General features: G+C 37.2%; 1 protein-coding gene and 1 pseudogene across 1 annotated transcript; one reads left to right on the top strand and one right to left on the bottom strand.

Annotated features, from left to right (window-relative positions):
• Positions 1-919: 919 nt before the first annotated feature.
• Positions 920-1384, bottom strand: LOC137714449 (uncharacterized). Its single transcript, XM_068453664.1, has 2 exons — positions 1213-1384; positions 920-1152 (listed from the first exon to the last, which is right to left on the bottom strand). The coding sequence occupies exons 1-2, from the start codon at positions 1382-1384 to the stop codon at positions 920-922; spliced, it is 405 nt and encodes a 134-aa protein (XP_068309765.1).
• A 7013-nt stretch (positions 1385-8397) lies between these two features.
• LOC137714448 (inactive beta-amylase 4, chloroplastic-like) lies at positions 8398-12320 on the top strand (annotated as a pseudogene).
• Positions 12321-12628: the final 308 nt, after the last annotated feature.

Raw genomic sequence — 12628 nt, 5'->3', positions numbered from 1 at the left:
ACAAAATTTGTTTCATATTTTTTTTAAATTATATTTTTTTTCCTATAACTTCCTAAGCCATTGTACAACATTAAATTAAATTAAGTAACATGAAACAACATTAAACAATATGAAATAACATTAAATAACATTAACCAACATACAAATTATACAACATAAAAAAAACATTTAACAACATGAAACTTAAACAACATTTTAAAAAATATTTAACAACATAAAACTTAAACGCCTACTCCATGCTTCTTTTGGCCCAAAGATGTGCAACAAGATCTTGTTGTAGGTACTTGTTTATGGCACGAGAACGTATCATTCTATAGCACCTCATGTACTCATTTATAGAGATACTACCAGTTCTTGGATTGAAATGCACATTAGGCCCATCATATATTTTTGCACGAGCCCTTCTTGACCTATTTGGATCTTCTTGGTCATCATCGGACTCTCCATCAATATACAATCTCGCTCATCCTCCACTATCATATTGTGTAATATGATGCAAGACATCATGATGGAGTCCAAATTTTCTTGACTCCACCCTCTTGCCGGTTCGCTAATAATCTTCCACCGTGCTTGTAGAATACTGAAAGCTCTCTCAACATCTTTCCGGTATGCCTCTTGGTGTAAGGTAAACAACTTTTCTGCGTCATTCCTAGGGTTTGGAATTCCTTGGACAAGTGTCACCCACTTTGGGTAGATGTCATATACCAAGTAATACCCCATATTGTATTGACGGTTGTTGATGTAGTAGTGAAGTTATGGTGCTTTACCTTCCGTCAAGTTATTGAAGAGGGGTGAACGCCCAAGAACTGTAATATCATTTTGGGATCCAAGGACTCTAAAGAAAGCATGCCAAATCCATGTCATATGAGGCAACCGCCTCTAACACAACAGTTGGCTTTCTCAACCTTCCACTAAAGCCTCATTGCCATCCGGTGGGACAGTTCTTCCAATCCCAATGCATGCAGTCTAATGACCCTATCATGCTCGGAAACCCACGGTCTTTAGCTTTGCGAAGGAGCCGATTCAGATCTTCTTGATTTAGCTTGCGGAGGTACTCGTCTTTGTAAACCTGAACAATTGTGTCATAGAATTGTTCAAGTGTATAAAGGCATGTAGACTCAGACATACCATGGGTTTCATCCATCGAATCAACTAAGGAGCCATAGGCCATCATTCAGAGTGCAACAGTAACCTTCTAATGAGGTGAGAAACCAGGACGGTCTGCTTTGTCCTTCTTCTGTCGAAAGTATAGATTGACCTGTTGAAGATCACGAAGTAAACGCTCGAAGACATGATGCTTTATCTGGAAGTGACGTCTGAAATCCTCTTTTGTGTACACCGAGTTGGGGTTGAAGTAGTTGTTCATTAGATTGCTATGCGACATCGCTCTGTTTCACGGTTTGTAAGAGTGACCAGCAATAGAGCCACCCCATTGAGGTTGTTCCTCAGTTGGCTGACACACCATGGCCGCAGCCATGGCTGCTACTATGTTTTGTTTGTTGCGCCTTACTTGAACTTCTTCATCAGACTCCTCATCTTCTCGTCTCATTTGTGCCCATTTTGCTTCCAATTTGAAATTGGATAAGGACCCCCAGTTGGAATTCGAAGAGGATCCAAGGTTGGAATTTATTGCAAACTTGAATTGAAAAAGATTGAATTGAAATAGATTAAATTCAAAGTTATGTGAATTATAGCCCAATATCCACCTTATTTATAGCAAAAGAAAAATTCGAATCCAATGGCCAACTAACGTTAGCATGATGTCAGCTACCAACGGCTAGTTGACATCATGCTGACGTCATTTAGCAGTTGGATTTGAATTTAAGTTGTAGTTTTTAAATAATAAATTATGTTTGGCCCTCGGTTGGAGATGGTTTTTTGTGACAGGGCTAAAACGAGTCCTCTGGCCCTCGGTTGGAGACGGAGGCAAATTTGACCTTGTACTGTTCATTAAAATATTAATATCTTGGAGAATCTTGGAGGGCCAGAAGGCTAAAACGAGCCCTCTGGCCAGCCCTCTGTTGGAGATGGCCTCAAATTCCTCCAAAAGCGTGCTGATAGTGGACAAAAGTTGAAAAACTAAATCATTTGCTATTCGTACTGGAAGCAAGACCCAAAGTGTCTCACCTACTGTGAGCACATCAAAAGAGGTGTTCAGCCCACTGCTAAACCTCAAAACTCTATCCTTGAACCCTTTTGGCAGCCGAAAGGCCTACCCCAAAATGGCCATTATCCATTATTGATCAGCTATCCAAACAGCAAGTAGAAATGGAAGATGTAGATCATCCAGATTTACGGCTAGAACATCCATTACAGAAAGCCCATACTTACTTACAGAAGAGGAGGTATCTCATCAGCCAGAAATCAATTGTTCCTTGGAAAGTTAGCAAGCCAATCTCTGAAGAACAAAAAGCAGTTCTCAACCAGGTATGGAACCATATCCGAGCAGGGACGATGGATCCAAAGCCAGTCAGAGCCGTTGAGAGACTCTTCGGCAAAAGCAACAAAGTAGTAAAAACTACTTCTCAAGCTGCAGTTTCCCAAGTCCAGACTCAATGGGAGACGTACAACAGGAAAGTATTCCCTTTCCAAACAAATATCGAAGCTTATGACCAAGAAGGCCCCTGGTCCAAAACTTCGTAGAACAAATAATCCTACCAGCATTCTTTGATCAAGCCAGACAATGGGACAAGAAAGCCGAAGCCCTATCAAGAGGTTTTTTTGAGCAGTTCCTAGAGGCATACGACGCTCTAACGGATGACAACTTTAAAGCCGTCAAGATCGTTAAAGACAACGGGTACAAAATCAGTATCCAAGCAGCAGTAGATGCACATCTATTAGCAGAAATATTTGGAGATGGGTTCCTAGCAAATGTAAAAGTTTACAATACGGAAATGATCCTAAGACTTCCTCAAGTTGTTCAAGAATTTATCACATTCATCACCATCCAGACCAGCAATCTGCCAGAAGTATTTTTGGTGTTCAAGTCAGGACTTCCACTGTTCTTCAATAGGTCTTGGAGACACTTGTCAGATTTGCTTTTAAGAAGGGCAATTAAATTCCCTTCATTTCATCTGATAAGGGACGTCAGGATGGACGACATCCCGGCAATAAAAGCAATGGAGCAAGTAGACGGATGGGTAGGTCCATATGCAACGGACGCCGTCGAACAAAGTGACCGCGCCCTCATAGCATATTTAAAGCCATTGAAGACTTCCAGACTCATTATGTTTGGAAAGATGCAGACCGGATAATATGCCGTCAACTGTTGAAAACCAGAGAGGATTAAGCCTTCTTGATGGTTGGATAACAGGGATGCTAAGCCCAAAGAGCCACAATAGCAGACACCATTGAGCCCAGTGAGCAAGGCCCAGAAGAAAGGGAGATCGAGGAAAGCCAAGACTCGGTCCCAACAAGAATGGAGGCCCAAAACGAAGCCCATGTCCAGCATGGGTGCCACGTAGGGGTGGGCAAACGGGTCCTAAACTCGCAGGTCGGGGCGGGTGCTAAAAAAAAGTATATATAGAAATGAAAAGTATTCTTTGGAAAGAAATAATGGAAGTTGTGGATCGCCTTGTAGATAAGTCTCTATCTTCGATAGGAAAACCAAGTTATATCCAATTTTATTTGAGGTTTCTATCAATTGGACGTATTTATATCTAAGGGTGGGCAAACGAGTCCTGGACCCGCGGGTTGGGGCATGTTTATGCAGTTCAAGCTGGGTACGGGGCGGGTCTAAAAAATGAAAATGTAAAATAGGCTAGGGTGGGGTGGGTCGTCCATGTTATTATCGGGCAGAGGCGGGTAATAGATTTTGAGGAAACGGGCCCCCGGCCTGGACCATTTCCTAAGTCCCAACTTGTTTCTTCTAATTCCTTCTTGAACAATGCACAACTCTTGCACATCGAAAAGCGTAGATGAGCTTGTAAGGTTATAATCGTAGAATAATGTTATTCATACCATGTTTTTTACCACATTTTCATGCCACCTTATGTGGCATTTGATGTGGATAGCCACATCATTTGAATTAATCAGATTTTTAAATTTAGTTCATTATTTAATAAACAAATAATTAAGAAAAACTAGTTAATTAAATGATGATTGTGGTATATGAGAAGTCTTTCTCCTTCCTTTCTTTGGGTTTTGCAAATTTTTCAAATGATGTGGTTGTTCACATCAGATGCTACATAAAGTGGTATAGAAATGTGGTATAAAAACATGATATGAATAGCATTACTCATAATATTAATATAATATAACATCACCAAGACAAATGCTTGGTGTATAAGAAGCCACATCTGCTATTTTTGGTTGGCAAGTGAGAGAGTTAATGTGCTTTCACATATGCTAGCTTGAGTTGGGAATAGAGAGTTAATCTCTTCAAAAGAGACATTAGTTGAAGAAAAGAGCCATTGGCACTCGTGGCAGAGAGGCTCCAGAAGTGGCGAGCCACCATAAATTGGCGCCGTGGACCTTGATGTTGCAGTTACAGCACGATATCATGTAGTCAAGACGAAGAGTTAGCCTTCAGACGCTACGTCAAACGTTGTGGAAGACGACGCTGGGTTAGACGCTGTGGAAGAAGACGACCTCAATGAGGTCATCCCATGGCTCCCATATGTGCTTGCTGACCCAAAAAAAAAATGTACTTGGACCCATGAAACCAGCTCGAATTAGCCTGTTTGAAACAGACCGGGTTAGGTCAGATCCGATTCCAAATTTAGAAATCTCAGAACCCGGCTCAGTCCGCCCTGTTTCATTTTTAACCTGTTCCAATCCGGTTCCTTAAAATTTGAGCCCGGCCCGTGCCCACCCCTTAGCGCCACATCATTAGTTAACTGAGGTTTTGACGAAAAACTTAACGGATGAATGAAAGTATTCCAGAATTTTGACTTTAGTAGAACAAAAAAAATTTCATGTGCCAAATGTTGAAAATCAAGATTCAGGATAGTAAACTAGATTAACCTTTGAATTTATTTATAACAAATGTAATGAATAAAATTTATTTTACATACAAAATAAGTGAAACCAAGTGTGGAGATGTGATTTTGATGCAAAAAATGTTGAAAATACTGTGGAGATGTGATTTTGAATATAAGCATATGTCCACCAAAGATTATGAAAGAGTGTTGTTTACACTAATAAATGTACTTTCTCTTGAATATCTCATATTAGTACAATCTATATGTTATGTGAGTGAAATGTCATGTGGAGATGGAAGAGTATAATTTGTTTCTGTTTCTTTGTCTAATTTATTTTTTATGTCTTTAAATTATGACAGGAACATAATACAATGCATGGATTATAAATTTGAAACGATATAATTTTTTTTTAAAAAAAAAAGAAAGAAAGAAAGGGAGGTAAAATAAAGATCAGGATACCTTACACTTTATGCGTTGTTGCTTGTCAAAAAGCGTAATTGCAGCATAAAACAGTAGAATTCCATCAGTGATTTTGAATCTGTCTCCTATGAAAATGAATATTTGAAAGACTATATTATTGTGGATTTTGGTGATGACAATCTTGTGTTCAACGGGCATCAGTGTTTGAGAACATGCGGTGCATTTAATCGAATCGGAAAATGATTCGTAGAAGCATACAAAACTCAATAGACCAATAGAGACAGAAGTGATTCAAGTTTAGGTAAATGCATCAAGGCAAACACCGTCCAAGGTGTGCAGAGGTGGAAAATAATGGCGCTGCTAACATGAGGCATTTGTTTTGTTCGAAAAAAACAACAAATTCTAACTAACCAAATATTAGTATTGTTTATATTAAATTTTTGGCGTTAGAATACTCAACGCCAAAGCAACAAATTGATAGCAATGTACTGCAACAGTGAAGCAACTGAATTTACCACATAGTACAACAGGAGTACATCGATGGACCAAAAGCGGTAATACAGTATAAATAGTACAATTTTAAAGCAAGCATTTGGAATTTTAGTATTTACTAATAAATTAATTAAAAGAAGTAATGAGAAATGTTTTTAAGCTTATTAACAGGAACGGCTAAGAAAATATGAAGAGAGGGGTGCTGACAAAAATGTGAAGATTCTAATCAAATTTGATAATTTTAATCGAAATGGAATTAAAGTGGTGCCAAAAATGTAAAAAGCCTAAGAATATTTTTGAAAAATACACTTGAATGTAGTAAATCATAACGAATTGATCATGAAAAAAGAATTGTTGTCAGATTAGAATAAGAGGATAATACGTTGAAACGAAAGTAATTTAAAGGGTGAAATTGTTAATTAAATAGCAGTTAATTTTCGGTGTATTAATTTGAAAAACAGAACGAAACGGTGTAGAAAGATGGATCAGATTAAGGTGGATCAGGGTCTCTATGTAACACATAGATGTAATTTGGCAAATTCTTTGAGTCTCCATTGCTTGGAGAAATAATCATCATTTCCATCTTTTCTCCTCAGAGGAATTAACTATTACTAATCTATACACAAACTTTTTTCTGTTGACCCATTGGAAACAGATGACTAATTATTATGCCATTCACTGAGAGCTTTAAGATAGACAGTCAAAAGTATAAATAGAGATGTGTGGCTTAGATCATTGCGGGAAGCACCGCAACTTAGCAACGCCAAGAAAACCAACTACGAGAGTTGATCCAATCTACGTAGGCTGTATGGGGGGTTATTAAAGACAAAGTTGTCGAGATCCATATTAAAACTCCAATTTGGTAACTAATGAGCAACACAATTTTGCTCCCAGAAAACATGCTTCATGCTTCATCTCAGCTCACATCTAACCAATTGACTCATCAATGTTTTGCATCTGCTCAGAATTGTATCAAGTATTAAGAGGATAATAGCTATTAACCATATTTTGTTAGAACAAAGTGACAGCAAACACCCCTGTCAATAAAAGATCTCCTTGTCCCAAATTGGCAGAGAACTCCACCCGCACCAATTTTGAACCATCAACATTATGCTTATACCAACAAATATCAGCAGGTTCCCAAGCAATGGGAGCAGCCTTCTATTAGCTTTATGGGGGAGAACCAACTCAAGCTTTCACCAAGTTCTCGACTTTTTGCATGTTTACTATACTAACAAGCATGGAGTCTGAAGGGCTAGTTGATTCGTAACTCAATGCTTGAAAATTAGGAATCAAATCAAAATGTTTATTTTTTATTGGTAGCAATTAAAATTTTAGTTACCTGATATTATCCTAATGCAAATATCTTTTGACAAATAAAAAATACATACAAGGATAATTTTTTTGTGGTGATATCTATATCTATTTTTACCTTTCACACATCTCTGCTATTTCCCGGCTATCGATCAATTGAAATAATTAAATAACATAAATTAATAAGTAATATGTGAGAAGTAGAAATAAGCGTCTCGAGTGGCCACAAAACTAATACCCAAAAATACCACAACACACGGAGTCAGTACATTTCAGTTGCAAATGAAAATTACAAACACTGGGATTTGATCTCTCCATCGTTGAGAGATTCTCTGTGATCCATGGCAATGGCGGACATGGCAGCAGGGCCAGCCCTGAGGGTAGCCCAAGTATGTGCCCGCTTAGGGCCCCCACTTAGGAAGGGCCTCCAAAAAAAATTTATATCCTGTAATTAACATATAAATAAAAAAAAAAGTAAGAAATATCATAATTCATTTGTTAGTGCAATGGAAATGTTGGCTTCAATTTTCTTTTGGGGTGTTGAGTTCGAAACACGAAGGTGCCTTTCAATCACTAGATTTTTCTTGATTTTTTTTTGCGTTTTTCAAATTTACTGACAATTCATCTGTCCAAATGCATATAAAGTTATAAAACTCAAGTCTCTTTGCAATCTTTTTTCTTTCAACTTCTCATTCTCTCCATTTCTATCGAATGTTTAAACTAACTTCACATTCTCTTCATTTCTATTGAATGTTTAAACCAACTATTATATGGTCTTAAAGATTGTACTTTAAGGTAATCAAAACTTTGAATTTATATTTTTCTTTTCAATAACTTTTTATTCAATGGATTATTTTAATATTCAATTTGTGATGTTGATTTTAAAAGAAAAAAAAATACAAGAGAAACAATTGACATTGAATTTATTATACTCGTCAATCAAGTTTTATTATTATTTACTCTCTTGATCATCAAGTTTTATTGTTCTTCACTCTCAATCTTAGACTCTTGACTGCAAACATTTAGTACATTTGTGTCTAAAAACGTGAATCGTGTAATGTTTAAATAATATTTGTATATTTATCTTCTTTTGATATTAATTTTTATGATATTTGATGTGAAAATAGAACTTTTTATGCATTTAGTAAATTTTTTTTTATACAAATTAATATACAAAGAACCAAAGATCAAAGAATTTTAGGCCCACTTCGAAGGCTCGCCTAGGGCCAAATTCTTTGGGCCGGCCTGCATGGCAGTCGCCTGCAAATGCACAACAATGAGGAGGAGCTTCTTCTGCTTCAGAGAAGTCAGTTTCGACGACAAGCCCGACCGCCGAAACCTCCTCTGAAACGTTTCGACCCTTCCCGTCTTTAAAAAAGGCCTCTTCACTCTCTACAGCCCATCTCTTGCTGGAAACACAGGTTTATCTCACACAATTACATTTTTTTTCCGTTTTCTTTTGAGTTGCACGGTCTGCTTGGTTCCCGAGAAAACGCAGGAAAATTTATAAAATTTTTGAGCTTCTGTAGAGTTTACTGAAGTGAATACTTGACTAGGTTCAGCTGGGTTGCTGATAAATTCAAAACAATGAAATTTAGACGTGAATGCTTTTAATCGATTTGATGAGAAGTTTCTGAGCTAGTTTATTGCTTTTGAATGTTCAAATTGGATTGTATAAATGTGTCTGTGTGATAATTAGATGATTTGTTGCTTACCATTTTCCCGAGATAAGAGAATTCCCAGATATGTGATGATGCATGTCGATGCCTTCTGCAGTGATGGTACGGGGCGTCCGAGGATTAGGAAGTAAGTTTTATAATGGGAGGTAGATTCTCTGCTCCTTTTTTCCCATACACTTTCATTGGCCCTGTTTGTGTGATCACGGTTAAGTCACGTCAATATTTTGTATTGATTTTTTTTATAGAGATAATAAGACAAAAAGACGTGGTTTAACTGTGACCAGACAAAGGGGAGGATGGAAGTGTATGGGAAAAAAGGAGCTGAGAATCTGCCTCCTTTTTTATGACTTTCTGTTGATGAGGCTATGCTGCATTTTCATTCTCAATTTAATTGTTATACTCTTTTAAACGACGGAGTATGATTAGCTACAAGGTTGCAGCTAACTATTTTGATCTCTTCCCAATTCAAGTTATATAAACGTACATTTCAAAATGTTTCAAAATTTATTTATTTTTAATTCAGTTTCCTTTCAAGTGAGACAGAAACTCCTTACATTTTGCTCGATTTATTGTTGTTTCAGAATCAAGGCCTTAACTGTAGCTTTAGAAGCTCTCAAGTTGGCAGGTGTCCACGGAATCCTCCCGTCTTTAAAAAAGGCCACTCCACTCGCTGCAGCCCATCCCTTGCCAGAAACAGTATTCTCAGGTTTATCTCACACAATTACGGTTTTTTTTCCGTTTTCTTTTGAGTTGCACGGTCTGTTTGGTTACTGAGAAAACGCAGGAAAATTTATAAAATTTTTGAGTTACTGTAGAGTTTATTGAAGTGAATACTTGACTAGGTTCAGTTGGGTTGCTTATAAACTCAAAACAATGAAATTTAGGCACGAATGCTTATAATCGATTTGACAAGAAGTTTCTGAGCTAGTTTATTGCTTTTGAATGTTCAAATTGGATCGTATAAATGTGTCTGTGTGATAATTAGATGATTTGTTGCTTGCAGTGTGGATGCACGAGAGAATTCGAGGTCCTCGATATTGTCATCTTCCCGAGATACGAGAATTCCCATATACGTGATGATGCCTGTCGATGCCTTCTTCAGTGAAGGTACGGGGTGTCCAAGGACCAGGAAGTAAGTTTTTTATGACTTTCTGTTGTTGAGGCTATGATGCATTTTCATTCTTCATTTAATTGTTATACTCTTAAATGACGGAGTATGATTAGCTACAAGGTTGCAGCTAACTATTTTGATCTCTTCCCAATTCAAGTTATATACACGTACGTTTCAAAATGGTTCTAAATTTGTTTATTTTGAATTTAATTTCCTTTCAAGTGAGACAGAATCTCCTTATATATTGCTCGATTTATTGTTGTTTCAGAATCAAGGCCTTAACTGTAGCTCTAAAAGCACTCAAGTTGGCAGGTGTCCACGGAATTGCAGTTGAGGTTTGGTGGGGAATTGTAGAGCATTTCTCTCCTTTTGCATATGATTGGTCTCTATATGAAGAGCTTTTATAACTGATTTCTGACTCAGGTTTGAAGTTGCATGTTGCCTTGTCTTTTCACTCAAACGTTAACTCTTCTTCTAGCAGAAAAGGGGGTGTAACTCTTCCATTTTGGATCATAGAGGTTTGTCTTCCTTGATATTTTGAAATCCCATTTGAAGTTATTAGTCTAGTACAATGCACATGGTTGTATTGCAACTCTCAATTTATCCGGTCATACTTTAAGAAACATAACCCATTTGGATGAGTAGAGATAATATCAATGTTTCTTCAGTTTCATGCTCTGCAACGTGCTATGGTATTGTGTTTCCCATTAGCATACCTGATTTTAGCTTCGATGTGCTTAAAAAGTTTATCAATCCAAAGGGATGTGAAAGAAAAACTATAGTTTGGCCTTCATTACACACCTATCAGTTTGAATCGTGAATCTAGATAAAGAATTTGGCCTCTTCTTTTTTTCCTCCCAGATTGGTGATCAGAATAAGCACATATATTATTGGAGCCAAAATGGATTTTCCAATTATGGTTATCTTACACTGAGAGTTGACCATGTTCCTCTCTTTTGCGGACAGACTGCCCTCCATTGTTATGAAGATTTCATGTCAAGGTTTGCTAAGAAATTTGAATTCTTAATCGGAACTGTAATAGAAGAAATTAGTGTTGGTCTTGGTCCTTCTGGTGAACTTAAGTATGTTACAGTTACACTAGAACTACAAGTATGAAGCCAATCCAATGATTTCTTACGCAACATTGTTACATTGCTCACACAGATATCCTGCACATCCTTTTGGTGATGGTAGATGGAAGTTTCCTAGAATCGGTGAATTCCAGTGCTATGACAAGTACATGTATGTTAAAAAAAATCTTTCATTCCTCTAACGGAAATTTGGTTGCTATTGAATTTTTACTATTTACAACTTCCTTTTAGGATGGGTGACCTAAATATGGCTGCACGCAATGAAAACCTCAGTGGGAAGAGAAGGGACCACAAAAGACTGGCTGTTACAACAGTCTCCCATCTGAAGTTCCTTTCTTTGGAGAGGGAGAGGGAAGCTTTCTTTCTGATTATGGGTGTTTTTTCCTTGTATGAAACTGATGAAAGCGGCTTGCTTAATTATTTCCCATGAAATTTTTTTGCATAGCTAAAGCCTGGTGTAACTTGTATGACATAATTGCTTTTATCGTTCTGTTCATGCACATTTCATCCTCGAACTATCACTTAGAATAAAATGCAAACACTGAATTGAAGTTGTGTTTCTTTAGCCATGCAACATTTCTGTGTAGGTGCATGTAAACAATATGGGCCTGCAATATATATTTTCAATCTTTACTGGAACTTTTCTTGTAACCAACTCTATTTGCTTCTAGGGGTTGTACTTGCAGACTGTTTGCTACTTAAGTCTTAACTACTCTTACGCAACATGATTACAAACTAGATATGTTTTAATGATTTAAAATGAAGTCATGACAAGGGAAAGGGTTTTTAAGAAACTGCACTAAGTTAATGCAATTTGATTAATAAGAAAATGCATTGATGCTTATCTTCTAGAGAGGAAAAATAAATCATCATAGGTGTACTGGTTAGTAAACTACGGATAATTGTGGAGTATAAGTGGAAAATTAAATTATGTTATGGTTCTTTGTCATGCAATACTTGGCATAACATGATTAAACTTATTGGAAAACACTGTGGAGCTTAGGAGATCTAACAGTGGCTTGATTCGTTGTAGGAATGGTACAGTGGTAGGTTGCTCCATCATGCAGATGATATTCTTGCAAAGGCAGCTAACATTCTGAAGAAATATCAAGAAAACAAGCAAACCTCAATTGTATTGGCAACTAAAATTGGTGGAATATATTCGTGGTATGAGGCGATAACACCCCCTGCTGAACTTACAACAGGATACTACAACACTGCTACTTGAGATGGTTATGATCCTATTGGTCCACTTTTGTCTCGTCATGGTGCTGCTTTGCATGTTCCGTAAGATTCTAAATTTTAAGGATGAATGATAAGATCTTTAGGGCTAAAAATTGGAGTAACTTGTTCCTTTTGTTAAAAAGATGAGCACAAATTGGTAGCAGCCAAAAAACCCAACTTACCAGTAAGTTTATTGAACTACCTAGAGGAGCAGCCTCACTGCCCTATAATTTTTTGTCAAGGGCATGTGTAGAAGTTTGTAACTTCCTGATATGTTACTGAAATAACTTTGTGTTCCCATGACAGGCATTCTTAATCTGGAAGTGTAATTTTTTTGAAATGGATTTGGTTGGCCGTAGAAATTGAATGCTTTAC

This window comes from Pyrus communis, chromosome 14, assembly GCF_963583255.1.
Source record: "Pyrus communis chromosome 14, drPyrComm1.1, whole genome shotgun sequence".
In the NCBI taxonomy this organism is placed as follows: Eukaryota; Viridiplantae; Streptophyta; class Magnoliopsida; order Rosales; family Rosaceae; genus Pyrus; species Pyrus communis.
The sequence above is the reverse complement of the archived record's forward strand: the minus strand, read 5'-3'. Positions and strand labels throughout refer to the sequence as shown.